The sequence below is a fragment of the Gossypium raimondii genome, chromosome 8, assembly GCF_025698545.1.
Source record: "Gossypium raimondii isolate GPD5lz chromosome 8, ASM2569854v1, whole genome shotgun sequence".
Taxonomy (NCBI): Eukaryota; Viridiplantae; Streptophyta; class Magnoliopsida; order Malvales; family Malvaceae; genus Gossypium; species Gossypium raimondii.
The window spans coordinates 43,251,871-43,278,941 of record NC_068572.1 but is presented as its reverse complement, the minus strand read 5'-3'; the positions used below and the strand labels follow the sequence as shown (position 1 = coordinate 43,278,941).

At 32.9% G+C, this 27,071-nt stretch overlaps 1 protein-coding gene across 1 annotated transcript; it reads right to left on the bottom strand.

The window, feature by feature from the left end:
• Positions 1-5,200: 5,200 nt before the first annotated feature.
• On the bottom strand, positions 5,201-7,975 carry LOC105791533 (UV-stimulated scaffold protein A homolog). The gene is made up of 2 exons (XM_012619615.2): positions 7,654-7,975; positions 5,201-7,385 (listed from the first exon to the last, which is right to left on the bottom strand). The coding sequence occupies exons 1-2, from the start codon at positions 7,849-7,851 to the stop codon at positions 5,583-5,585; spliced, it is 2,001 nt and encodes a 666-aa protein (XP_012475069.1). The 5' UTR covers positions 7,852-7,975; the 3' UTR covers positions 5,201-5,582.
• Positions 7,976-27,071: the final 19,096 nt, after the last annotated feature.

Genomic DNA, 27,071 nt, shown 5'->3' with positions numbered 1-27,071 from the left:
TAGTTGTATGGCACACTTGAAATGCATGTGATGAAGTGTATGATTAGTGACTAAGTGTTGAGTCTTAAGCAATGTCAGTATATGAAGAGTTTGTAAAGTAAATCTATATATGTTTACTGCGGTAGAGTCTAAAGAGGTCCATTGGGACTTTAAACACGATCTTTGAGAGGAAAAGCCCATGGCCATGACACCTTCCAAAAGGAACTAAAGGATGGTGATTACCTAATGGGGTTCCTTGTGTGTCCTAGTATGATGATGGGAAAACCTCACATAACATGACTTTAGGCAAATCCATATTGTAAACACATCAGGAAAGAAATGCCTATGTGGCATAATATGAAATGAACACCTATGTGGCACAATATGAAAGAAATGCCTTTGTTGCGAATCATGAAGGGATAACCTCTTTGACGAACCTTGCAATGATAACCTTTGTGGCGTATTAGGAAAGAAAACCTTTGCGGCGGAATGTGAAAGGAATGTAATTGTGGCAAAATCCATAAAAAGTACCCTCGTAGTGCACTCTTAAAAACCACCATTGCGGTGAACAATGAATCAATAGCTTGTGTAGAAAATTCTAATGTGACAACCTTTGTGACGAAAACCTGCACGAAAGACATATATGGTGAGTCTAAAAGTAGTACCCTTGTGATGTATCCTAGTAAGGCTCACAATAGCATAACATAAAGGAATGATTCTTGGCGGACTTTGTATTAAACTGTTTAGTGCGTTTAGCATGGCTTGTAAGTGTGATTAGAAAGATTAGTAAGGCACAGTGTTTCTATGGGATACAATAAAGTGTTATACAATACAGTGATTTAATTGTGAATAATGAGGTGATAAGATATAGAAGAAGTGGAGGGGTAAACATAAAAGAAGCGTATTCTGAATAAGGATCTTTCTCATTGCATATTAGAAGGAATGTACATGCTATGCATAGGTGATCAAACATAAATTGTGGAGCCACGACCTAAGGTAATGTATACAAGGGTAAGGGTGGTTCAGACGAATGGACCTCTATAAAGGAAATGGGTAAAGACTTTTGAAAGAGGCAAGTGGCGTACCAAAGATGTTGATGGGTAAGAAATGAGTTCTGAGCAAGGTATGGTATCTGACGTGTAAATGAGAATAAAAATAGATGAAGTATTCGCCAATGACTAAGTTGAAGGTTTAGAACGATATGATCACCTAATTAAGTCATCAGTTGAGACATGCAGAAATGATACAGGTAAATGATGTTTTCCTCACTAAGTTCTTACGAACTTATATGAGTGTGTGTTTTGTTACAGGCGAATTGATATGAGTTTGTGCTAGGAGGAATGATGCCAGTCCTACGCCTAATAAGTGGCGTACCAGACTGTTATACATATAGAGCAAGTTTGGCGGTATGTTTAAGAACCAAGATACTCCTTAGAAATTCACTCAGGGTATTTGTTATAAATTAAGGCTTCAATTTGGGTATAATTTTAGTTTAATTACCTCGTGTTGTATCTATATTTACTTTATGTACTTATGTATTTTAGTTTGAAACATGTAGTAATTATTTGTAATTTGTATAAGTAGATTAAGCTAGTGTATACATTCGTGTGGTAATACCCAAAATCTGGATCTAGTTAGTCGAATAGGTTTAAGGGCGTTACAAGTTTGGTATCAGAGCCCGATTCAGCCAGTTCTCAAATTATGAAGTTGAAGAAGCCCTATAGGCATAATACACCGAGCCTGGTAAAGATTCTTTAGGTATGTTAATACATTAATAAGCGTGAAGAATACTCTGTTATGTTAGTAATATTGTGATAAGAAGGAAAATGGACAAACAAAAATAATAACTTCAGTAGTAAAAGATTTGGGAAATTATTATAGAAGTGATGTAAAAAGGAAATACAAGGCAAAACAAAAAGAAATTTTTAATTTCCTCATTTGGCGGACTAATCAGTGGGCTCATTAGGAACCTTATATGTTTGAGGATGACCTTTAGGATTTTGCTCTATATCTACTAAGCTCGCTTCGTTATCTTCAGCTTCTAGCGCAGTGGAAATGGAAAAGACAACTAATTATTTCCACTCTCTTTGAAAGGCATCCCACTCCTTGCCCTCAAGATGGTAAACGTCAAAGTTGAGTGACTCCGTAGAGATGTCCTTTAGGTGATCGAAGTCTACCTTGCTAAGTTCAATAGGACCAGAGGCCACTTGGGCATGCAGAATCAGATTTGATTTCCATTTTGGCAGCGCCTCAATGAGATTCTTTTAAGTATCCTCTCATTACTTTCTAAAGGTTTCGTCATAGGATTGGCGTAGCCTGTCCAGCTCCGCCTTGTGACTTTCGTTTTGGTCTTTGAACTTCTCCTATAAGACCGATTTTTCATCCTTCAAGTGGTTGATCTCATCTTTCAACTGATTATTTTCTGTTTGGACATACTCATGCTTGCTCTTCAGAGTTGTGATCTGTGTAAACAACCTTGCAATCAAATTGCTTGAATATTGATATTTCTGGCAAAGGCCAACCAAAGCATCAGATTTTACAAACTTTTCTAAATTTGCTACCTTGTTGTGGTAGCGCCTACTAGCTTTTCTGAGAGCCCCACTCCAAAGACCGTGTTCGAGGGATGTGATCTTGAAGACTTGAGCCATAAGAGATAGAGGATCCTTTGAGGAATTGGACGTAAGGTAGGGGGAGAAATGTTCTCTTAATTATTGAGGCAACAAGCTTAGTTGTTGCTGAAAGATATAACTAAGAGACATGGGAGATGGCACTGACTCTATCAGATCGCTGCAAGGAAAGTTGCTACCTGATTTAGTGAGGTTGCAACTTGTGCTTGAGAAAGAAGGGCAGTTGACTAGATAAAAGGGATTGCCTCTGAGGGGTTCTCTGATAATGAAGGATCAAAAATACGCTTGGGAGAGTTTATTTGCGGAACAGAGCCTTCGAGAGTTGAAGGTATCTCGGGAGGAACAGGAACCGAGGATGAGTGAATGGTTGTAGCAACAGGCTCCTTGTTTGATTTATGCCTCGCTAATGGAGGGCATTCGCTGCTCCCAAAATTGTAAGTACCCTTATTTGATCTGACCATTTTCTGTGTTCTTTGCTATTGTTTTACATGGTGGAGCAGTAGTAGTCTTCTCCTTGCCACGAGCTCCCTTAAGAATTGAGGAAATATCCATGTCTTGATGGTGGGAATGTGACAAGGACCCTGCACCATTAATAGGCGAGTTAGCTTGATCTGAAGAAATAATTTTCCCATTTCTTGGGCGTAGATTACAGATAGTATAAAAGTACAGTGGAGGCTTTTTGATACGCCCTAGTAAAACGTGTGCCAGTTCATTGTCTAAGTTATAGGGCCAAGCTTTGAAGGCTGACAACACGGATGGATCAATTCTTTGAGTGGAGGAAAAAAATGGATTGTAACCATTGGGACTTAGATTTTGTCAAATGGTGCTTAAATACATTTCTGACTGAAACCAACTCCACTAAATCAAGTGTACGATCAAGAAATCGCCTAAGAACGCATGGATTGCGAGATTAAAGTTCCAGTCCCGTGACATAATGAACAAGGTCTCGATCTCAAGGCTGAAAATAATCTAAGTTACTTTTCCACTTTATAGTTGAAAGATGAGTGATGGATTCACAAAATTGTAAGGGATGGATTACTAGGCTACCACTCCCTATTTAGTACTTACGTAGTCTTAAAGAATTCAAGTTTTTTGACTTTCTATACTCAAAAAAAAAAGTCATTATGTATATAAGAGAAATTATTAAGTTGGAATATGATTTTGCGGTGAGTTGTCTCCATTACCATGTTCATGTTCATGTTCTTGGCTTTTCTTGATATTATTCACTCCTAGGGCTATACTCAATTTCTTTCTATCTCAACCATGTCTACCAAGACTTGGATCAAGTCTTAAGTTTATTAAATGAGGTTGGTAAACGCTTTTCTTATTAATAAAATTTTAAATAAATTAATTAATACTTTTATGTTTTTTCTTGATAAATTTATTTTACTAAAAACATTTGAGTAATTAACGGGCGTAAAATAATGCCAAATATTTAATTATTATTTTATTATAAAGAAATTATATATAAAAATTATATATTATCCAAAATGTTAACCAATTTTATGGATTGAATTTGGTTGGTTCATTGGATTTTTTAACATCTTTAATATTTATCTTCATTTTTCTTTTGAAGTACTTTAAGAAAACTTGAAATGGTTCAGCTGGAGCCAATGCCACCATGTTGGATTTAAGAAAATTAGTGGGATATAAGATGGAATCATGTTTTCAAATAAGATTTTGAATTTAAGTTTTGTGAATGAAGAAAATAATAGTTAGAGAGTTTTAATTTTGTTTAAAGGTTTGATTTTAAATTTAATCAAGTCCAATGTGATTATTTGATAAAAAATTCATATTGTTCTTTTTATGAATGGTTCAAATTAATAAGTGATAAAAGTATCATTCTGAATAATTTGTTTTAGATAAGAGAAAATATAGTTTCGATTTTATAATTAAACCCTACATTTTACTCCAAGATTTTTGTTTGAAAATGTTTCTATTTTTGGCAACTGATTGTACAAAATAGGATGTGCTTATCAGGACTACATCCCCATACGTAATATCGTATAAATATACATATTGAGAGAAATAATGGGATAATAATAGCAAAAGAAGGTGACTTGGGTTCAACGTTACTTCAACTTGAAAGGGAAATTAGGCTAATTACTAGTAGAGACAAATTGTAATCCTGTAGGCCGAGGATATAACAAATGCTGAGATTCGACAATCTTTTAAGAGTAAATACATGAACCAATTGGGTTCAAATTTTGATCATTTAAATTAAACTGTAGTTAGTGATTCTCTGTTTACTGGTTTAAAGAGGGTCACCTAATGGCCCTACTGCATTAACTAATAACATTGATTGCCAACCAATCTAACATATAAGCAAAGCAAAAATTCAGTTCCAACCTTCCTTCTATGTCCCATGTCTGACCTGGTTTGCTGGATTCCTCCTGGTTTTGCCAGTTGTGTGGGATATTATAGCAATTGTCTCTTGGAAGAACTTTGTACCTAAATAAATTATCTAAACTTTTTTTTAATGGGCGCTACATGCTATGGCATAGACCACGTAAATCATGGATATATATAATTCCTTGCATACAAGTTGAAAATTTAATAGGCAATTTCATTTTGTTAATTTTAACTGTACAACATAGCCAATCAACCAGCACGAAGTCTATTGCTTTATTGCATAGAAAACCGATCTAACATTCTAGCTCTTTATTTATATTCCAAGAATTAACAAAACAAACACGTGAATGTCACAAAACTTACAATATGAGGTCTATTGCTTAAATGCTATCATGACCGATTGAAAATGACACAACTAGACTCCTCAAGCTCATAGAGGAATTTGATCGAAATAGCTTGATTAATGCAATTAATATTTGATCGGTTTGTGCATTATATAAGCACATGAACACCACTGGAATTTGTTTGCCCAGTACTTCCCTATGGATTTATCGGCGTAACACTCTGAGAAATGCCCGATAACTTAATAAGGAAACCCATCTACCATTGATTGGGAAATGTTTCTCAATAAGTTGCATCCTCACCCTGGGTCATCTGTCTTAGCGTTGCCTCTGTTGCCCGGGTGTTCAAAAGTCTCTGAGCTAACCTATCTTTTGTTGTAACTTTCTTCCGCAGCATGGATGCTAGAGTTTGTTTGTTTCTCCCCACTGGATTCTCACCAACAGTTTCCCCCATGTCTTCTCCAAACACTGTTGATCTTGATGTTGAAGCTATTGCAGCATCACGAAGAACAGCATCATTGTGTTCCCGAACTCTTGCTAGCTTTTCCCGCTGTAATGACTGTTTAGCAAGTTTTCTCTTCCTTGCATCCTCTTTATCTCGCTCCCTAACATTCTTCACAGCTTGTTTTGCTAACTGCTCTGCCAAATCAGAGCCTAAACCAGGATCTGTATCATCTGTTGAAGAACTCTGATTGATTTGGTTTCCTGCATCATCACGAGGTATAATGGGCCCATGAAATGGGCAAATCTTCAAGTCTCTTCTCTGACAAAGTCCACCTTTTTTCAAAGGCGCACGACATGGTTGGATCTCTCCTAAGTTTTCCTCGTAAACAATCGCCTGAAGATTCAATTCTGCAATTTTCTCGGCTGGAATCACGGCATCGTAATCTACTCTTCCCCAGTGATTGTCAAACTCCAAGCCTTTCTGATTTAATAATGTATCCTTGTTAGAGACTAAGCCCCAATTATCCATGAAAGAACCCCACCTGAGAACTGGAGCTTCAGCCAAAAGCTCACTCCTAGCAGACTTTTCACTACCCGAACACTCTTTGCCCTTAGAACTACTGCATTCTTTATCTTTGGCTTTCACCTTGCAAGAAGCTGACACTTTAGCAAGATTTCCACTCTGTTTATTAGACTTCTTAGAATTCCTATCCTCAACAGATTTACTTTTCTTTTCAATGTTGGAACTGTGAACCTCCCTTCGCTTCTCAGGTTCAGTAGTACTTCCATTCTCAGTCAATCCAAAATTACCTTCCTCCCAGAAGTCTTCCTCCTCTTCTTCATTTTTATTCACAGTTTTGGGTAAAGTACAACCAGATTCTTCACAATCCTTCTTCACAGACATGAGACTGTTTCGGATATCAATCAACTCCTTCAACATGGAATCTCGTGACCTGTTGTCAGCCACTTCAACCCTTACAAGAAGAGATATCCATTCTTGTACTGAAACCAGATGCTTGGTTACTAAAAGCTTATACAGCTCTCTTAATGCATCGAAAACCACTTTGTTATCGCTGTTCTCATGAACCTTTTCTCCTTCCTTTAATGAATCAAGACGGATCTGCCTCAACTCAGAAGATCGAAACTCTACAAAATCTTCGCCATCCAATAAGACGTGTGGCACGCCTTCCTCTTTAGTGCGAACAATATCTAAACATTCTCCAATCTCATCAACTGTAGCCTGTATTTCTTCCTTAACAGAACTAAAATTCGTTTTCAACGTTTCAAACTTGTTCTGTAAAATCTCCCTAGTCCTTCTCTCTCTTTCCCTCCTCTCTCGTTCTATCCTTGCTGCGGTCTCCTGAAGGTTAGGAAACTGAAACCTGAGAGTATTCTTAAGATAATCAAAACCTAACCTAAGCTGCCTGTAATGAATCCCAAAAGATGCATTCCACTTCTCTAAGAACTCAATTGCCTTGGAACGCAAAGTTGATGCAATAGCCGGAGGAGCTGGGAGCGGCATATTTCTTCTAAACCCAACACTTAAGGCCAATAACTGATCTAAGTTCTCAACCAAAAGGGCTCTAAAAAGCTTAGACCGCATGAAAAGTTCATCAATTATAAGAAGCGTGAGATAACGAACCTGCAATAATAGCAAGTCTCAAAAACTCAAATTCCTTCAAACACCAATCTCTTCGCATTTTCCTTTTTCAATTTAGAAAAGAAAATAAATTATTAATAGTTAAAAGGATCCTGAATTTCATTACAACAATAAAGACTGGATGCCCTAGAAATCCAATTGCAGAACGTGCATTAAGCAAGGAAACTAAAATTGAAGAAAGAATGGGAAATTTAACCGAAATCAAAATCCACTTATTTACTAACTCGTTAGAGAAGGATAGATAGAAGACCTGGGAATGATCGCGTTTCATGAGGTCCATGAGGGTATGGGCGGCGAGTCGTAGCTCCGAATCGGAGAACCGCACCACTGATTTGATTGCTTTGAGAAGACGTGGATCAACCTCGGCAGCGGTCGAATTCGTGGCTTTTTCTATCAAAGCCCCGACTTTTCCTCTCTCCTCCATCTCCATCTCCACCGGCATCGCCATGCCCCGATGTTATGAGTTTTCCAATTCTTGTTATTTAATTTTCAAAATCCCTAATTTATATAACATCATATTATAATAACCTCTCCGTGAAATTCCGTTGCGAGCAAAGTCAACAATCAACACGGATAGAGGCGGATACTGCACTGAGCTAAGGCCTAAGGCTGAGGGAATGGTTAAAATTTGGTTTACAGGCCTTCAGCATGGCCCTTTTTGGAGGTTTTGTGTGCTGTCAAAATCTAGCCCAAACACTAAGCGTTAGCCCTATTATGCATTTCTTTTTTCTTTTTTTTTAAATCATTATTATTTCTCTTTTCATTTTACAAACGAATTATATTATTTTCAACTTTGAAAATATTTACATTAAATCAGCTAAATCTGTGAGTTGAAATAAATTGTTGATTGAGCTCCGTTTAGACCATTATTTCAGTCAATTCAACGAGTTGGGTTTGAGCAACTGACAAGAATTTTTGCCTTCACTTGTTGCACCGCATTGATATAAAAAAGGACAAAGTTAATCATACTTGTTTTCTTTGCATCTGCATGGCATTTGGAGGAAGAATAGTAAATGTGTTGCTGCTCGTAAAATTCAATTCGATTATAAAAAATTGACTAAAAAAATTAAATTTTGAATTATTTGAATCGAATTAATTCAATCAACTCGATTTTTTTTTAAATTTCAAGTTCAAATCGAGTTAAATTTTTAAATTCGAATAAATTAAATATTAAATCTTTTTTACTTTCATTTCACCAACCCCCTCCACTCAAACCCTTTTACTTTCCCCAATAAAAATTTACTTTCCCTCAAACCTCTATTTTTTTTTTCTTTTACTCTCTCCTCAAAATTTTTATTTGTCCTAAACCCCCAAAACTTTTACTTCCTCTTAAACCTCAATTTTTTTCAAATTTATGTTTACTATTTATATTATTAAATTAAATTTCATATTTTTATTATTTATATTATCAAATTCTTTAATGAATCTTTATCAATTTCTGTTAAAATTAAACTATTGATGATGCTATAAAATATTCCTGTTAAAGTTTTCTATGGTATCAATTTTACTTTTATCTTTAAAATATCTTTTATTAAAAAACATATTTTTACATTTAATATATTTTTAATTTCAAAATCCATGGTAACAAGAATCGAAGATAATTAATGTAACTAAGCAAACAAAGAAGCTAATTTGTATATAAAAGATTAATAAATTAATTATGACGGGATGAAAGTTAATAACAAATTTGATTACAGTGGGTGATATGGCTACAAAGACCCAAAGTATTTTTTTAAATTTAACTCGAACAAATATATTTGCTTTAATTCGATTCGAATTCTATCTCACTCGACTCGATTTGAGAAAATTTTAAATCGAATTAAAATGATAAAATAAGATTCATCAATATGATTAACTCGAAATTTTTTCATTTGATTTGATTTAATTCAATCGAACGCTCACCCTTATTACTCCTCATGCCATGAATGTACACATTACAGTTTCTTTTCTTTTAATATACATATAGATTTTATATTTCTTTTATTGTGTCGACACTAGACTTTCCATCTAATTGATGTTTCTGTTTATACTTTGTGTGAAATTTGTATTCATTGGGAAATTTTGTTAAAATCTTTCAAAGTCTTTCACCAAAAAAAATAAAAATTCCAGGAATGTAAAAGAAAAATATTCTATTAGAAACTTTAAAATGGATAGGTATAGTGTTATTATTCGTGAAAATAATAACATTTGGCATTATTATAAAAAATAAAATATTATCATTTATTGCAATAAATAATTTAAAATAGTTATAAAACAATTAGTTAAAATGTCAACAACCTTTTAATCTAATGATACGAGTATTATATTGTAGGTATGAGAGCTTAGATTCGATATCAAGGATCCTTATTCTCTCCCCAATTATTAAAAATAAATGATGCTTATTATTTTATTAAATAAAATTATAATTTTACATATTTTAATAATTTCATAAAAATAAATAATTTGAAACTTCTTTTATCCATCATTTTAATCTAATCGCAGTTTGCTTTTAGCAGTGTTTGGTTCATTAAATATTAGATTACGTTTTGTAATAAGATTATGGGAATGTAAGGTTACAGATATAATGTGAGATTACCTTATTTGGTTCATTTGGCTGAAATGTAAGTTTTAAGTATTTGGTTGACGGAATATAAGATTACCCAAAAGCAAATTTTACTATATTGTCCTTAGTACAAAATATGAACCTATTAACCAAATAATTAAATCAGTTAAAGAGCAAGTTAGTCCATGTAAGGACCCGATTTTTATTGGTGCCTAAACACTCGATTTAAAGTTGAACTTTCTAAGACTAGCCATTTAAAACTTTAAATTGAGGAATTGGTGGGATGAATACGAAGTTAGATAGTTGTATAAAGAAAAGGATTTAAGTGAATAATTAACCAACATAGTATAGTAATCAAATTGCAAGGTCACAAACTAATAGGATTTAATAAAACATTGAACCGGACCTTAAATAGTAATTGAGCCATTAAATGTGATAATCACTAAACTAACTATAAATACGAAAAAGGCAAGCGCACTTATCGAACAATAGTATAACTATGGTGAGTAGAGAATATCGTATCCATGAGGACTAAAAGTACTAGTAATTACCGTCTTCTTATTATCTAGCCGAAAAATTGGGGTGATGTGTTTTAATCTAAAATTACTAAACTAATTTATCTAAGAACGCAACAGAGAATAAATCAAACAAATAATCGAATAATAACCAATGAGATAGACAATACCCAGGACAGAATCCACCTAGACTTCACATATTATTATGAATCTAAATTAAACGATTTATTCACTTGTGTCTTGATCCGTAGAAATCCCTAAATTATGTTAATATATCTTTTGAGAGTAAGAACAACTGACTCTATGTTGATTAATTGAAATCTCTTTCTAATTAAAACCTTTATTGTCGCATTAACTCGATCTATGGATTCCCCTATTAGATTTGACTCTAATCCGGTAGATTTATGTTGTCCTATTTCTAGGATTGCATGCAACTCCACTCAATTATGCTAGATCTACTCTTAAATAGGGAATTTTGCTCCACTGAATTAAGCACATTAAACATGAATTAATATCCCGAAAATATTAAAACAAGAAATTAGCACACATAATTGAGAACAAGAATCAAGTATTTATCATGTAAATTAGAAATCAAATAATAAGATTCGTCATAGTTTTCATCTTCCCTAAGTATCTAGGGAATTTAGTTCATAATCCTGAATAGAAACATCTCAAAGTCAGAATAACCACAAGTTATAAAGAAACTCAATAAAACTTTGAAAGAAATTAAAAGGGAGATCTTCAATCTTGATGGAGATCATCTTCCGAGTTGGTTCCGATGGCGTTCTTCGAGTGCTTTCCTTGATCTTCTCTGATTGCCCCATTATGTCCTCTTCTAATGGGTATTTATAGACTTTAGAATGCTTAGAAAGCCTAAAAATTGGATTTTTCCGTATATTTGGGAAGTAGGGTACGAAATTGACACGAGCTAGCACATGGGAATGTGTCTAGCCCGTGTGGAAATGCCCAGGTCATGTGGATCTTGAAAACAACTCTATTTGCCCGATTTTGGCTCGTTTTTCGCTCCTTTCGCTCCCAAATGCTCTCTTAAGTATAGAAACATGAATTTAAAGGATTACGAGCATTAAATTCACTAATTTGCATAATTAATCATCCAAAAATGCATTAAGAATGAGATTAAAATATGTTACTTTTATAGCTTATCAAAAGGAAAGTTTGGTCTTTTACTTCTCCATTGTCATAGCTTTCACAAGGAGAAAGGTGAGATTTTTCACTTATTTTTATTGAATTTTAACCTTTTATATTAGATTACTAAAGCCAAGTGTTGGGAGATTAAATTGTTAAATTGTTGAAGTTTTAAGTGTGAACTATGTTGAATATTAAGTGTTAAGTATGCCTCATATTTCAGTAAAAGTTGAGAGATAATCTCCCAGTTAAACTTTGTTTATTTATTTCAATCAAACTCTGATTAGTCTAGAATATTTTATTATTTGACCTACGAATTTAGCCTATAAATAGACTATTTTACAACCTTAGAAAATATACACATTAAAAATATTAGAACTCATAACACTTTTGGAGAATTTTGTGTTTACGTTTTGAGGGTTCTTTTTTTCGGGTTTTGGGATTTAGTTTTTATCTCCATCTTTTGTACTCTTCATTCTTTTGCCATTATAGTAAAATTATCTTTACTCGTGGTTTTTTTTATCCTTTTCGGAGGGTTTTTTCCACGTTAAATTTGTGTGTTTAACTTCTCAATTTCTTCCGCTATTTTTTATTTGTTCATTACTTAATCGGGTCAATCCCCAACATTAAGTAGAAAGAAAGGATGAGCGTTTTGAATATTATGGTATGGAATGATAGTTGGTAGCTTTTGTAGTATAATTACAAAGTTGGTCATGAATTGATCAGGTAGATTGTTAAATACGAGCATTTCAAATATTACTGTTTATGGGACTAAATTGAATAAATGTTTAACATGTTTAATTTGAATGTTTAATTATTTGAATATGAAGTTTTGATGTTGTACTCGTATTTAATTTATTGAACGTAGCTAAAGACTAAATGGGCCCATCGAAAGATAAAGGGAAGACGAAAGCCCTTGAAGATTAATGATATTGATTTGTACTTTTATAATTTGTTTACCTTTTTGTGAACTTAATTAAGCAACTAAGATTGTTGATTAATTAGTGATAGATAATTCTAGTTCGTGTTTGATTATATCATGTTAAATTTTGGTGTAGTTGGTAAGTTGTTAGGTACATATATACGAAATTCGTTATGTTAATGTGATGAATAGTACGTGTAGTATAATATATGTGCTTGATGAGTATATAATAGATAATGATTTATGAATGTGCCATATGCAAGCTTTGATATTATAAGTTGGTAACTATGATTACTTCATGGGCCGATATCGTAAAATTATGAAATTGCCTTATTAAACAATGTAACAGCCCAATTTCGACCCTAATCGGACATAGTAGTTTCGGGACCACAAGTCTGAGTCAGAAAAATATTTTAATATTATTTTGTGTGTTTATTATGTGTGAATTTGATTGTGTGAAATTTTCGTGTTCTAATTTTATCGTTTGAGTGACTGATTAAAGAAAAAGGGCTTAATCGCGTAAAATGAAAAATTGGCTAGTTAATGTGTAAAGTGTTAAATTGCTAATGTCTTTTTAATATGGAGTCCTTAATAGGTAATAAGCCCACTATTAAGTGAGTGGGTGATAATGGTCAAGAATGACCTTGTATTATAAAGTATAAATATTTAGAAACAAAGGTTAATAAGGTAAATTAATAATATGTTAATATATGTTAACTAATATCAAATTATAATTCATTAGTTATCATCTTCCTAAGGCCGAAACTAAAGAAAAGAAAAAAATAAATAAAAATTCAAGCAAGGTTCGGCCATTGTAAAAGCTTGATTCAAGGTTAGTTTTGTTTCGGTTTTTGATAATTTTTACGTTTTTAAGATCGTTGCTTCGAATACTTCAAAACCCAAGTCTTAATTTTTGAATTTTTGATGATTTTGAAATGCACCATTGATGAATGTTTGAGATTTATGATGTTAGTTGATGAAATATTAAATATATGTGAAAGATTAACATGTTTTGTCTTTGAATTTTTGGTGAATTTGAGTAGTTAAGGCTAAATTGTGAAAAGAAATTTTTAAGGGACTAAAATGCAAAATAATTGAAATATATGGATTTGTATGGACTAGGGTGATATTCGGCCTAAGCATAGTATGTGTAAATTTTGTGTATTTTGTGTTTTATGCAATAGAGACTAAATTGCAAAAAGTGTAAAATGTCAAGGGCAAAATGGTAATTTGCCTATTTATGTGTTTTTGGATTAAATTGAATGCTTTGATGAATAAAAGGGTTAAATTTGAATATGTTTAGATCAAGAACCGGAGAAAACGGAATTGGATCGAGGGAAGTTGAAAGTAATCGAGTAGTCGACTGTGTTCGTCGAAATTCGAGGTAAGTCGATGAGCATTTAAATTTTGTTAAATTCATTGGTATATAGTAGATAGGTGATAAATGGAATTATTGAATGTATTAGAAGTCTTGGCTGATTTTATTTGTTAAAATAGGTAAGTTATTTGAGTTCGATTCAATTGATAATTAACGTCTGTAAGCCCGTACGAACTCTAGAAATGCATGGGATTTTCTGATAAGTGTTTTCGTGTAAGACCATGTCTGGGACGTTGTCATCAACTTGTGTTTTCGTGTAAGACCCTGTCAGGGACAGCGACGTCGATCCGTGATTACATGTAAGACCATGTCTGGGACGTTAGCGTTGTACGAATCTTACGACTATTCTCGTATCCTATTTAATTTCGATCGGTTCAACGGGAAATGTTAAATGAAGACAGTTATATAATTGAAATATATGTGCAGGATGTATTAGTTAAATAAATATATGGAAATAAGGTAAGTTAATCATTTGGAATTATATATAGTATGTTTGTACAAGTTTCTAATTATTATGGTTGTATATATATGTATAATTGGATTTTGGTTGATAACTATCTTTGTTAAAGGTAAAAGTTTTATATGCATTTATACAAGGATGTAATCGGTTATTAAATTATATATATGTGGTTAAAGTGTGATATGTAATATATAATATTTTTGTATAATAAACTATGTGCCTTTAGTTCTTACTAGTTAAATATTATTTATGCTTACAACTTACTAAGCTTTAAATAGCTTACTGTATGTGTTTGTGTTTGTTTATCTTTGATTTATAGATTTTGAATTCGTTATGAGCTCAGGGATCATCAGTAAAGCCTATCACACTATCGACTAATTACGGTATCTTATAAGCTGAAATTTATTTTGGGGCTATGGCATGTATAGACTAGATTTGAAGTTTGCTTAATTCAAATGTGTATATACTAAAGCCATGCGAAAATGGCTTAATTAGCTTGTTGTGTTTGATTTTGGGTGAATTATGGTTTAAGCATTTTTATTATGGTTAAGCATTTTATGGATGGTATTATATATGTGAATGTTATGTGTGACTTGTTTGAATTAGTAGTAAAGTGAATATATGATATGATTTATAAATGGAAGTGTACTTGTAGATGTCGAGGTGAATTACTTTAGTATTATTGATAAAGTAAATGAATGTTTGCATATTCAATTGTGTATTGATTTGGATTTGTGGTTTGGATATGAAATTTCAAATGGTATGTTTAATTAGTGGGGTTGATTTTAAATGATAGTATATGTGTATATGTTTGATAAATTAATGTGATTGCCGATGGTTATAAATTTGATAATTATTTTATAGCATGTAATAATATGGTATGGATTAAGTGATATATATATATATATATATATAACGGAAATGAAATGCTTAGTTTGTATGGTAATGTAATGAAATATAGACTTTGGAAGTGGTTTAAATATGAGCGTTTGTGCGCATGCATTTAAATAGATAGTTCGATTATATGTATTTAAACAGGTAAATGATATGTTGTATATGCATTGGTATTGGATGATCAATTTGGTTAGTTTGATGTTAGATTTATTTTAGGCATATAATGCAATAGACGAATTGGTATTACTTTAGCCACTTCAATTTGATTATTTAGTAAAGAAAATTTCTATGCCCGGGTTTGCATTCGGTTTATTTAACCATGATTTATTCATTAATAGTTATGCTTAGTTTTGAAGCTTTTGTTAAATTTGATTAAAATGGTGTTTTAGCTTATGCATATTAGGTCATAGGTTAAATTCAAGTTAGTTATTATATTTATTAGTATAAGAATATAATTTGTTATTCAAGTTGTATTTATATTTGATTAATTTATGTATAGGTTGAATAAGAATTTTGAGATTTAATAAATAGGTATAAGGAAATATTGTATTTTCAAATAGATTATGTTTGTTTCATGTTTAATTCAAAAGTGTGGTTGACTATGAAATTTGATTGAGTGTTATATTATCTTAATGAATATATATAATGTTTCTTGGAAATGGTAAGATTATATATTTGAATAAGAATAGTGAAATTTTAATTTATTCAAATTGATAAAATGTACACCTTTATTATATTTGAATGGTTAGTCTATGTATTCAATTTGATTGTTAAGCATGCAAATTTGGTTTATTTGAATTGTTATATTTGATTTTGCTAAGCTAAAAATATATATATAAAAACATAGTGCATGACTCGTTTTTTTTTTTTGGTTTTACCATTTATTAATTAAAATTAGAATTAAGCTTTTGGTTTGGTAATGCCTTGTAACCCCAATCCGGTGATGGTCAGGGGTTAGTGGTGTTACAAACAATGTTAGACATATGTTACTGGTGGGAGCATTTTGGCACTACGGTGCAATTCATTTTGCCACTACTGTGCAACTCATTCTAGCACTTCAATGCAATTCATTCTATGGAGTGATAGGGGGATCAGCGCATTTATGCCTGATCAACACTTCAATGCTTATTGTAGAGTGTTGAGGGATTAATCTGCATATTCATACTCGTGTTTGCATCTAGTAATTAGGTTCTCTAAGTAAATTAAGATAAGTTACTCTGATTTTGATATTGATAAGTTATTTTGACTCTAATAATGAAATGTTATTTTCAAAATGATATTGATAATGATAATTCTAAAAATGAATTTGAATATTCTGGATACTACAAGTGATAAAATGAAATTATATTCTTGAGATTATCATTGATTTGATTCAATGTACTAGTAAATGCTTAGTATTTTCATGATTCTTATGTTTAAATTCAAATTATGTTAATACCACTGCGTATTCGTTACATAATGTACGGTTTTGTTTGTTTCCATTCGTAGGCTTGACTTAGGTTCTTGGTGTGTTCGTGATTTTGTCAGCATCTGACCGCATATAAACGAGTTATCATTTATAGAGCAAATATAACACCAAAAATATAATAATTGAGAACGACAGTGTCTGCAAGTACATTGATCAAATTGTAATATAGTTGTACAACAAAATGCCAGAAGTATTCCAAGGATCATACCCAAGAGAGGATGGAACAAATAATGAAAATACTTTTTACAATACTAAGTCTAAGCAGTAATAGTTAATTCCTATATTACAATGGATCATAAAATAGATTAAGAGGACTAAAAATAAATATCTAACAAAAATAAATAAAGAAAGATAAACAAATAAATTAAACCGATAAACTAATTAGGAAGATTAACTCGCTTCAGGGTTTGCAACTACCTTCTGGCTCTAATTAACTTAATCGATTGGTTGATACTCTCTTATCTTCCGACATCACATTCTCAACCGGGATAAATTACGATTTACTCAGTTTGACTTTATCTTCCATTCTCGTCTACCTTATGATAACTTATTAGGGTTGCCAATCCTAATAGTTTAAGAACACATAATTTATACCAACTAATTTATCGCGAGAAATCTCAAGTCTTTCATTAGTCCCATCCTCATCCACTCTTTAATCTCCCCTAAGGGATTTAGCCACTCATGTTATTCATAATCTCAACTTCGATTGAATAAACCATGTAAGAAACACGATCAATTCAGAGTAGCAAACCAATCAATTGGAATAACAAAATAAAACAAGTGCAAAGAAGAATATAAACTAAATACTTTAATTAAATAAACAAGTCATTGAATAAAAACTAATTTAAGAAGAAAAACGAGAAAGCATTTAAATAGGCAAAAAGAAAATAAACTAAAATTAAGTCTAAACTATAAGGGTTTTTGAAGGCATCTAGGATGAATTAATTACATTCAACCCCTAATATCTTATTTATAGAAGTGTTGGCAGCCCAAATTAGGTATTTGGCACGTCCTAGGTCTTTGTACAAGTTTGATTGCGCGGACGAAAATAACCTCGAATTACTTGGGTAGGACGTCGATGTGTGTCGTGCCACACTAAGGCTATGCTATGACACGACACCCAATTCCAGCCTTAGTTAATTCTTTGGTGCTTTGATGGCTCGAGAAGCTTGTGCATCACTCGCCCTTTGCTTCCACATCAATTTGGCCTTTATATCTTCATCCTACACATTCAATTGAGCACATTAGCACAATCTGAGGCCCGTATCAGCCTATTGGGTCACAACACCTACAAAATTTGTTAAAACACTTATTTTTATTAACTTTATATCATCAGGCTTAAATACTGAAAATGAAATATAAAATCTTAAATTGCTTAGAAACAAGCTTTTTAAGTGTGAAATTGACCCGAATTAACTACTACATTTGATGGCAGGTCAGCATCCAAGTCATCAATACTCAACTCAACCATCTATTGTAATATTTTCCTATGTTTAGTTTTATATGGCATGTATCTAAGTCATTAGGGAATGCTTTAAAGTTTTATTTCATTTTAATTTGTAAATATGTTAATCGTGATTGCCTTGATAAATGATTGAGTGATTTTGGATTCTACTTATCTTTTGGTTATGTATATATAGACATGATTAAGTAACTTTGGTTGAATGACTAGTTGTCCAGAAGTTAGTAGTTAGTTTAATCATACTAGTTGTGTAATGACTTAATTTCTAGTGATGTTGGAAAATGTAGTTTCGAAACCTCATTTTCATAAACTGAGTCCGTAAATATTAAATAGGAATTTTTACAAAATTAGTATATTTATTGATATTCTGTAACACCCGATTATTTTTACTGACTCAAAGTTCAAGGAAGTTAAGATTAAATTGAAAGGATTAGCAAATCTTCAGGCTCTACTGGGAACTCTAGAAAAATTCAAAGGCTAAATTTCAAATAGTTGGATTTCAATTTTGTTTCAGTTAGAATGGGACTAGATGGTTTCATAGTGAAAGACAAAATGATTAAAGATGAACAGTTGTGGCGGTTGGTGAAGATCGTGCCAAAAGAGTATATATATAGGTGTGTGTGTGTGTGTGTGTATGAGTGTAGAGACAGAATTTCTCAATTCTACTTACACATTTCTTTTCTTCCTGTAGCACTATCTTCTTCAATTACTTTGAAGGAGAGGGTTTAGTTAAAGGTAGCTATGCATGATGTAACAGTCGTGTGAATTAAAGTCTGATAGTGGAGAAAGTAAGGAATTGTTAAGTTTTCTTAACTCTTTGTACTTATGAATTAAAGAAAGAGATAGAGTAAGACCTTTTAAAATCTTCCTATACTGATGGGTTCTAGGTTTTGAGAGTTGAACATATTTAGCTTACCAAATAAATGGTTGTCATGCTTAGTTACCAAGACAAATGAGGCTCTGGCGATTTGGATAAGCTAAACTAACAAGGATAATGAAGCAATATAAGTTTTTATACTCTATTCCTAAAATACTTAGTAGCTGGTCGAACTCTGTTGAATGGGAATGGCAAGCCTTTATGAATTTGCTTGATATATGGGTATCCCCCAAAGTAGTCCAATACATATATCATGTTTAAAATGATAATTTACTCTATGCTGATATGTAAGTGAAATGCATATATCGTATGATTATAACATGGGAAATATTGATAGGTTAGATGAAGATGGGATTGGGAAAAAGGCGGTGAATTCGTTTGATACCACCATATAGTGTTGCTGAGTGCAAATCATGATGTGCGAAGCTTCGAGCCTTGTGGAGGAGACATTGCAGTGTTCGAGCATCAATGTTACCAATAGCAAAAGAAAGGAATGGGGGAAGGAATAGGGGAATTGGAATTCCGTTAAGATTTTTCCATCCAGGATTTTTGGGAGAAAACCAAAATGTGTAAAGCTCCGAGCCTTACATAGGTGATACTTTAGTGTTCGAGCATCAAGGTGAAATGTAAAATAGGTCCTTCAGGACTACACCATGATGACGGTTATTAGGTTCTATAGAGCAACACCAAGACGACGATCAGTAGGCTCTACGGGGCGACACCGCGACGACGGTAATGTTCTACGAGGTGACACCTTAAAAGAGGTCTAATGTGTAAGACCATAGCTATAACAACCAGGGTAGTCCACCGAAAATGTAAACACGGGGTAGTCTACCAGGATAGGAAACACGAGGTTACACTGGAAAGGTTCGTAGATCAGTATACCAGAAGATAATTCTCCAAGGATGATGATTAGGGTGGTCCCGAAAATGTCTCAAACTAATAAGGGTAAAAAGAGAAAGCGACTCTTCAAATAGGGAGGTATATGTATTATGTCTAGTCCACGACTGCCAAGAGAGGTGTGGTGTAACAACACGTTTTCAGTGAAATCGGAACAATGGTTTTGGGACCACAAATCTGAGACAGAAAGAAAATTTATTTAAATATTATTGCATGGTTTGCATTATGATAGGAAATACGTACGAAAAGTTTGATGACAAAATTTTACCGATTTCATGTTTAATTATAGAAAGGACCAAATTGCATAAAATGCAAAAGTTGAATTCTAGTAGCTAAAAGGATTAGATAGCTATGGAATTCAAAATTTGATGTCCTTATATGTTAATTAGACCATTAAGTGAAGTTAAAAGATACTTTTAATAAACGACGATTCCATCTCTGGGCTCGAAAAATGAAATCCATGCAATTTAATCCTTATTCCAAGCCTAACTGAATTTTTCATACAACATTTACAGCCCATGTAATTCAAAAAAATAAAAAATTTTCCATGAATTTTACATCTTTACAATTTAGTCCCTAAATCACAATTTCATGAAAATTTCCTTTACAAGTTATCTATCAACAACCTTTCATTTTCGACCATAAATTTCAAAATTTCAGCATACTCATCCATGGAAAACTTTTAATACTTTGATAACTTTGCAACTTGATCCCTAAAAAAGATAGATTAAGTTATTACGATCTCGAAAATATAAAAATTACTGAAAATGGAACAATGGTTTCGGGACCACAAGTCTAAGACAAAAAGAAAATTTATTTTAATATTAATGCATAGTTTGCATTATGGTAGGAAAGGCGTATGAACATTTCGATAAGAAAATTTTATTGATTTCATGTTTAATTATAGAAAGGACCAAATTGCATAAAATGAAAAAGTTGAATTCAAGTAGCTAGAAGGATTAAATGGCTATGGAATTCAAAATTTGAGGTCCTTATATGGTATTTAGACCATTAAGTGGAGTTAGTGGATATTTATGATGAATCATCCATGGAAAGTTAGAAAATAAAAAGGACCAAATTGGAAATTGAAATAATTAAAGATGATAATAAACTAATATCATCTATTTCATCTTCATCCCCAAATTAAAAATACATGGAAACCCTAGCTAACAGAAATTGAGCTCAAGCAAGTTGTTTTGTTCAATGAGGTATGAATTCTTGTCCCATTTTCAGTAATTTTTATATTTCCGAGATCGTAATAACTTAATCTATCTGTTTTGGGGATCAATTTGCAAAGTTATCAAAGTATTAAAACTTTTCCGTGGATGAGTATGCTGAAATTTTGAAATTTATGGTAGAAAATGAAAGGCTGTTGATAGATAAACAACTTTTGTAAAGGAAATTTTCATGAAATTGTGATTCAGGGACTAAATTGTAAAGATGTAAAATTCATGGAAAATTTTTAATTTTTCTGAATTACATGGGCTGTAAATGTTATATGAAAAATTTGGTTAGGCTTGGAATAAGGATTAAATTGCATGGATTTCATTTTCCTAGCCTAGGGATGGAATCGACATTTATTAAAAGTATAGGGGTGAAATGGTAATTTCGCATAGAATGTGAATTGGATGGAACTGAATGTGAATTGTATTAAATTGAGTTAAATTCAATCGTATAGATCCGAATAGACCTAGTTTGAAATTGGATCGAGGAAAACAAAAAGTATTGGATTAGTAGCCTACAAACACGAACAATTATCGAGGTAAGTTCGTGTAACTAATTTGTGTACATTTATATGTTTAAATTAAGTATTATATGTGTGAATAGTATAATTGCCATGTATGTGAAAGTGATTAAATATTCGAAAATGCCCGATAAATGTTATGTCCCGTTTGAACAAATGAAAATCAATAGATATAAGTTTCTCGTATTGTTTGTGGTCCTGCAAATGTTGTGGACACACCATAGCTCTTACGAGCATCTTGTTATAGGACCTCTCGAGCTTCCTATTACATGGTTCTTGTGAGCATCTCGATCAGTATTAATCCTACATGTGTTACGGATATACCGCAGCTCTTTGTGAGCATCCTGTTATATGATCGGTATGCATCCTGCATATAATGCGGACATACCATAGCTCTTTATAAGCGTCTCGATATAGGCTCTTTCTGAGCTTCTAATATGGCTCACTTGAAATTTCTGTTATATGGCTATCTAGAGCTCTCTGATAATAACTCTTCGGAGTTACCTGTTAAGCTCAATGAGCTTCTTGTTTTAAACTCTTATGAGTTTCTTGTTATAGCCCAGATAAGCTTCCTATTAGATGGCTCACCTAAGCTTTCTGTTATATGGCTCGAGAGAGTGCTTCTTCATTACGTGCCCTAATGGGTACCCCTGCATATGAGTTGACAGATTACAGTTTTGTACACTTCAAGTGTACTACATGTTTATCCATTGATATTTCAATTAAATTCAACAGGAAAAGTTTTGATATGATTAAATTGAGCTTAAGATGATTTGTCATGGAAATGCACATGTTATATGTAAATATGAAATGAAATACATATATATATATAAGTTATTACATGATGAGCTCATCCTTGATTCTTGATGTTTACATGTAATACATGACTAACAAGTTTCTTGAGATTATATGTGTTTAGGCAAACTGCCAAATTCTTTGGATGAATTTTGTATGCTTATCTTAAATATAAATGATTGGTAAGTTGATTTTCCGTTATATGAACTTACTAAGCATAATATGCTTACTCTGTTTTATTTTCTCTGTTTTATAGTACCCGGAAGCTCGTAAAGGTTGGAAGTTAGTCAGAACCACATCACACTATCTCTCTGACTTCTCGGTATATAAAGCAAGATAACTTTTGGTATAATGGCATGTATAAGCTAAGTTAGGCCAAATAATGAAATGTTTTGGTTGGAACTATCCACTGGATTGGCTTGTAATAGTTATATTTTGAAGTAAAAGTATATTTATGTGTGTAGCTTTATCATGCTTGGTATGTGTTTGAAATGGTTAAGTGATGCAAATCATATCGTTATATTAATGGGTAAATTGAGTTAGTACGTTAAGTCCAATATGCATATAGGTGATATTATGTCATACTTAATACATGAATTTGGCTGGATTTGAATGGTTTGAATTGGTTGGTGAAGATGTTTAAGTGTTTTGTAGGTGGAAGACAATTTGGGTGAGAAATAAGGCTTGGAATTGGCCTTATTTTGTTCACACGGGCGTGTGTCTTAGCCGTGTTTGACATATGGCTATGTGCACGGGCGTGTGGTTTGGCCGTGTGTCCCCTGCATCTTATAATTTAAGAAATAGAATGCTTCGAATTGCTCACACGGGCAAATACACGGGCGTGTGTCTCAACCGTTTGTGTCACACGGCTTAGGACACGGGCGTGTGGTTGACCGTATGGCCCAAGTCAGAGAGTTACACGGATATGGACACTGGCTAGGACACGACCATGTGCCTCACATCAAATGCCCACACAGCCTGGGATACGAGTATGTCATTTGGCCATGTGAGACGGTCTGGCCACACGGGCGTGTGTCCTCTGTACTTAAGAAAAATTTGAGATTTTGTGAAAAATTCTCTGAGTACCCAATTTAGTTTTGGCTTGTTTCAAATGCATAAATTGTGCCTCGAGAGTCTATTTAAGGGACAATATGATTAAATATGATTGGTTTCTGATATGAATAATAATTTATATAAATTAATTGTAATTGTTCTGTAAACTCCGGTAGTGCTCCTTAACCCTGTTCTGACGATGGATATGGGTTAGGGGTGTTACATGTGGATCCCACACTAGTTGAGTGGATGCAAAAATTGGGCTTAACAGTTGATCATCCACCAAGTAGTCATAAGTTTAGGAAAACATATTGATGTCTTCTGGGAAGAAAGTGTTAGCATAAGGCTGAATGACTAGTGCAGTCCGCTAAGGCTAGTGAAAGGCGGAGTCCGTCAGGACCATGAAAAGTGATAATGATCTAGATAATCTACCCTAGGCTGGAGTCGCGGTCCAATGAAACCCCTAAAGGAAGGGACTAAAAGAGCGAGTACAATAGAGGTTACACTGTAAGTATTAGTATTACGAGGAAAAGAGAATGTTAAGTACAAATGGTGTTCTGGTAAGGACCCACGTTTCAGCAGTTATTGAAAACCACTATGTATAGCCAGTCTAGAGTAATAAATATGAGTATCATGGATCATGTCCGCCAATTAATGGCTCTGGGTAATTAAGGCACTGGTTTTGCCAACTAAGTCGGCAAATTCTTCTTTGAAAACCAGGGAGTTTGATTTTAAGCCAAATGCTTTATTTTCTCAATATTTCAGCATATATATATACAAACTACATAAAGATCTTACTAAGTTGTTTTGAACTTATAAAATTGTTGCTTGAATGCATGATTAGGTAAAGATATGGGCATCAAGAGGGACCAAGCTGGTTTCTGCCGAAATAAGTGGCGCGCTGTAACTGTTCACGTATATAGAGGGGCACCCATAGAGGCCTTACTTTTTGGTTTAAGTCAATTATGACCGTATTCAAGTATAAATCCAAAGATTGTAAATAAATGTTGGAATTAGGGTTGTAAGGATTACCCACCAGTTGTGTACGAGTTTAGATTTATTTAGACTCTCAAAATTTTAAGTTATTAAAGTATGTAATTAAATCTGAAAGAAAAGTACCGTTTAAGTCATTCGGGTTGGTGTAGCATATGGTACCCGGACCTAGCGATCAAGTCGGGTATAGGGTGTTACAAATTTGGTAAGTAATTTAGCCGAAAATATGGTTAATTAAGGCCTAGGGACTAAATTGTAAAATTTTAATCAGTATAGAGTTTTAATTAGGAAAAAGACTTGGGGACTTAGATAATAATTATCTAGTGGACTAAAATGATTAATAAAAAATTTTATAATAATTTTTAGTGGATGATGATGTTGGATGTCATTAGATTAAACTAATTGTAGATTAATGTTTAAACAATTATGATTAAGTTAATTAACCAAGTTTAATTACAACTAAAGTTAGTATATAAGTTAAATCTCAGTGGAAAAAAGATGAGAAAATCATTATCTACAACCTTAGTGTCGTCCTCATAACCAAAGAAAAAGAAAGAAGGCTTTGAAACCCTTGTGACATTCAACCAACATTACAAGTAAGTCCCTAGGCCATTTTTCTTTGATTTTGATAGATTATTTTACCATGGAAGCTTGATTTACCTAGCTCATGTATTGATTTGTTAATTCGTGAAATTTTGATAAGTTACCATTGTTGAGAAATTGAAGAGTAGGCTTGAAATTGAAAGAAATTAAGCTTAGATTATGAAAAGGACTAAATTGTAAAGCTTAATAAGCTTTGTTGTTAACTTTGTTACATTAGGGGCCAAATTTAATAAAATGAAATATTGTTATGAAATTATGCTCGGAATAGAAAGTATAGGGTTCCTAATGAGTAAATGTGAAATCGAATTTTAATCCAAAGTTTATATTGAATGTATACTTGTCCCGAGTTTAAAGACTAAATTGAATAAAATGAAAAATATGCTTAAGCTTATGTTTGAAAGTGAAAATATAAAAATTGATATTGTTTGTTTTTGTATTGTCATACGTAGCAAGCATCGATGTTAAGCCTGTTGGGAAAATCCAGTTCAAAAACGATTTTCTTGCATAATAGAAAATAAAAATTTTGATAATTGAAATGATTTGTGATATTTATAGCAGTAAACCCTTTACCGAAATCGCACTTGTCTTTTCGGCCAGACGAATCCTTATTCTTCTTGGCTTTTAATCAAATGACCTTTTTCGCTGTTCTCGTACCACGAACTATTTTGATTGTGGGCTCGAATGATTCTAATCAAACACAAAACCAGAAATAGTTTTCTTTGTTTTTTGTGTGAAAATGAAAATCTTTTCTCAATAGAAATTGACAGAATTGTTATTTCGAAAAATATATTTAATACTTTAGAGTAGCCTCTCACTACTTTCTAGCAAAGTAACAATATCTTAAAGTTGTCTTATTAGCCCTATTGGTGCCATTTATTTATAGGAAGAAGAAGTAAAACCCTTGTTGAATTGAATAAGTTTATTTCAACTAGAAAAGCAAATTCCTAGTCTAATTAGAAGTATAGAGGGTGACAACCCTAGTTAAATAAACTAGGGTTTGTCGTCCCCCTTATTAAACAAGAGGGCTCTTGGGACTCTCCCATATCGGGTCCAATTATAAGTAATTCTTGGAATTTTAACCTAGTACATTAAACACAAGAGTTCGGTGTCACGACATGGGTCTAGAATTTTGAAATTTGATGTTTCAAAGTATTGTGTCGCGATGTCGAGATGTGGTATCACGGTAAACCCCTAATTTTTAAAATATTGAAGTATTCAAAGATCTGTGTTGCAACCTCAAGGTTCAGTTTTGCAACATGACCATCATTTTTACAAATCTCATGTTTTTGGCTATGTCAGTCCCTTCCATTTACTCCTAATTTAAAAATATATCCCAATTTTCCACCCCTTGGCTTCCTAAGTCCATAATCTTATCCTAATTAAAATTACCAAACCTAATTAAAGTTCCAAAATATGAAAAAGTTTAATGAACACTAATTTACAAAACAGATTAAAGATTTTGATGATTAAATTAGGTGCGACTACTGGACTTGTCCGTTAGCCCATGTATTCCCTTCATCGAATTCTTATTTTGTTGTCTATCATCGAAATTCTTCCAATATATGTTGTTCCATCTAAGATCTTTCCATTTATTGCTTCCCCTGGACCTGTGCATTCCTACACACATTGAACCACGACTATACCTTTGATCAAGGCTTTTAGGGGTAATATAAAAAATTTTCCCTTAATTTATTTCCTAATTCATTATTTTGGGAATCATGGCTACATTTGAACACTTCTATTTCACCACCGATTTTCATAATTAATTCATTTTTCTCAAGATCGATGGTCAATCTAGACGTGGCAAAAAATGACTTACCCAATAGAATGAGAATGTCTTGGTCCTCTTCGAAGTCAAGGACAACAAAATCGGCAAGGATAATAAAACCCCTCACTTTAACTAATACGTCTTCAAC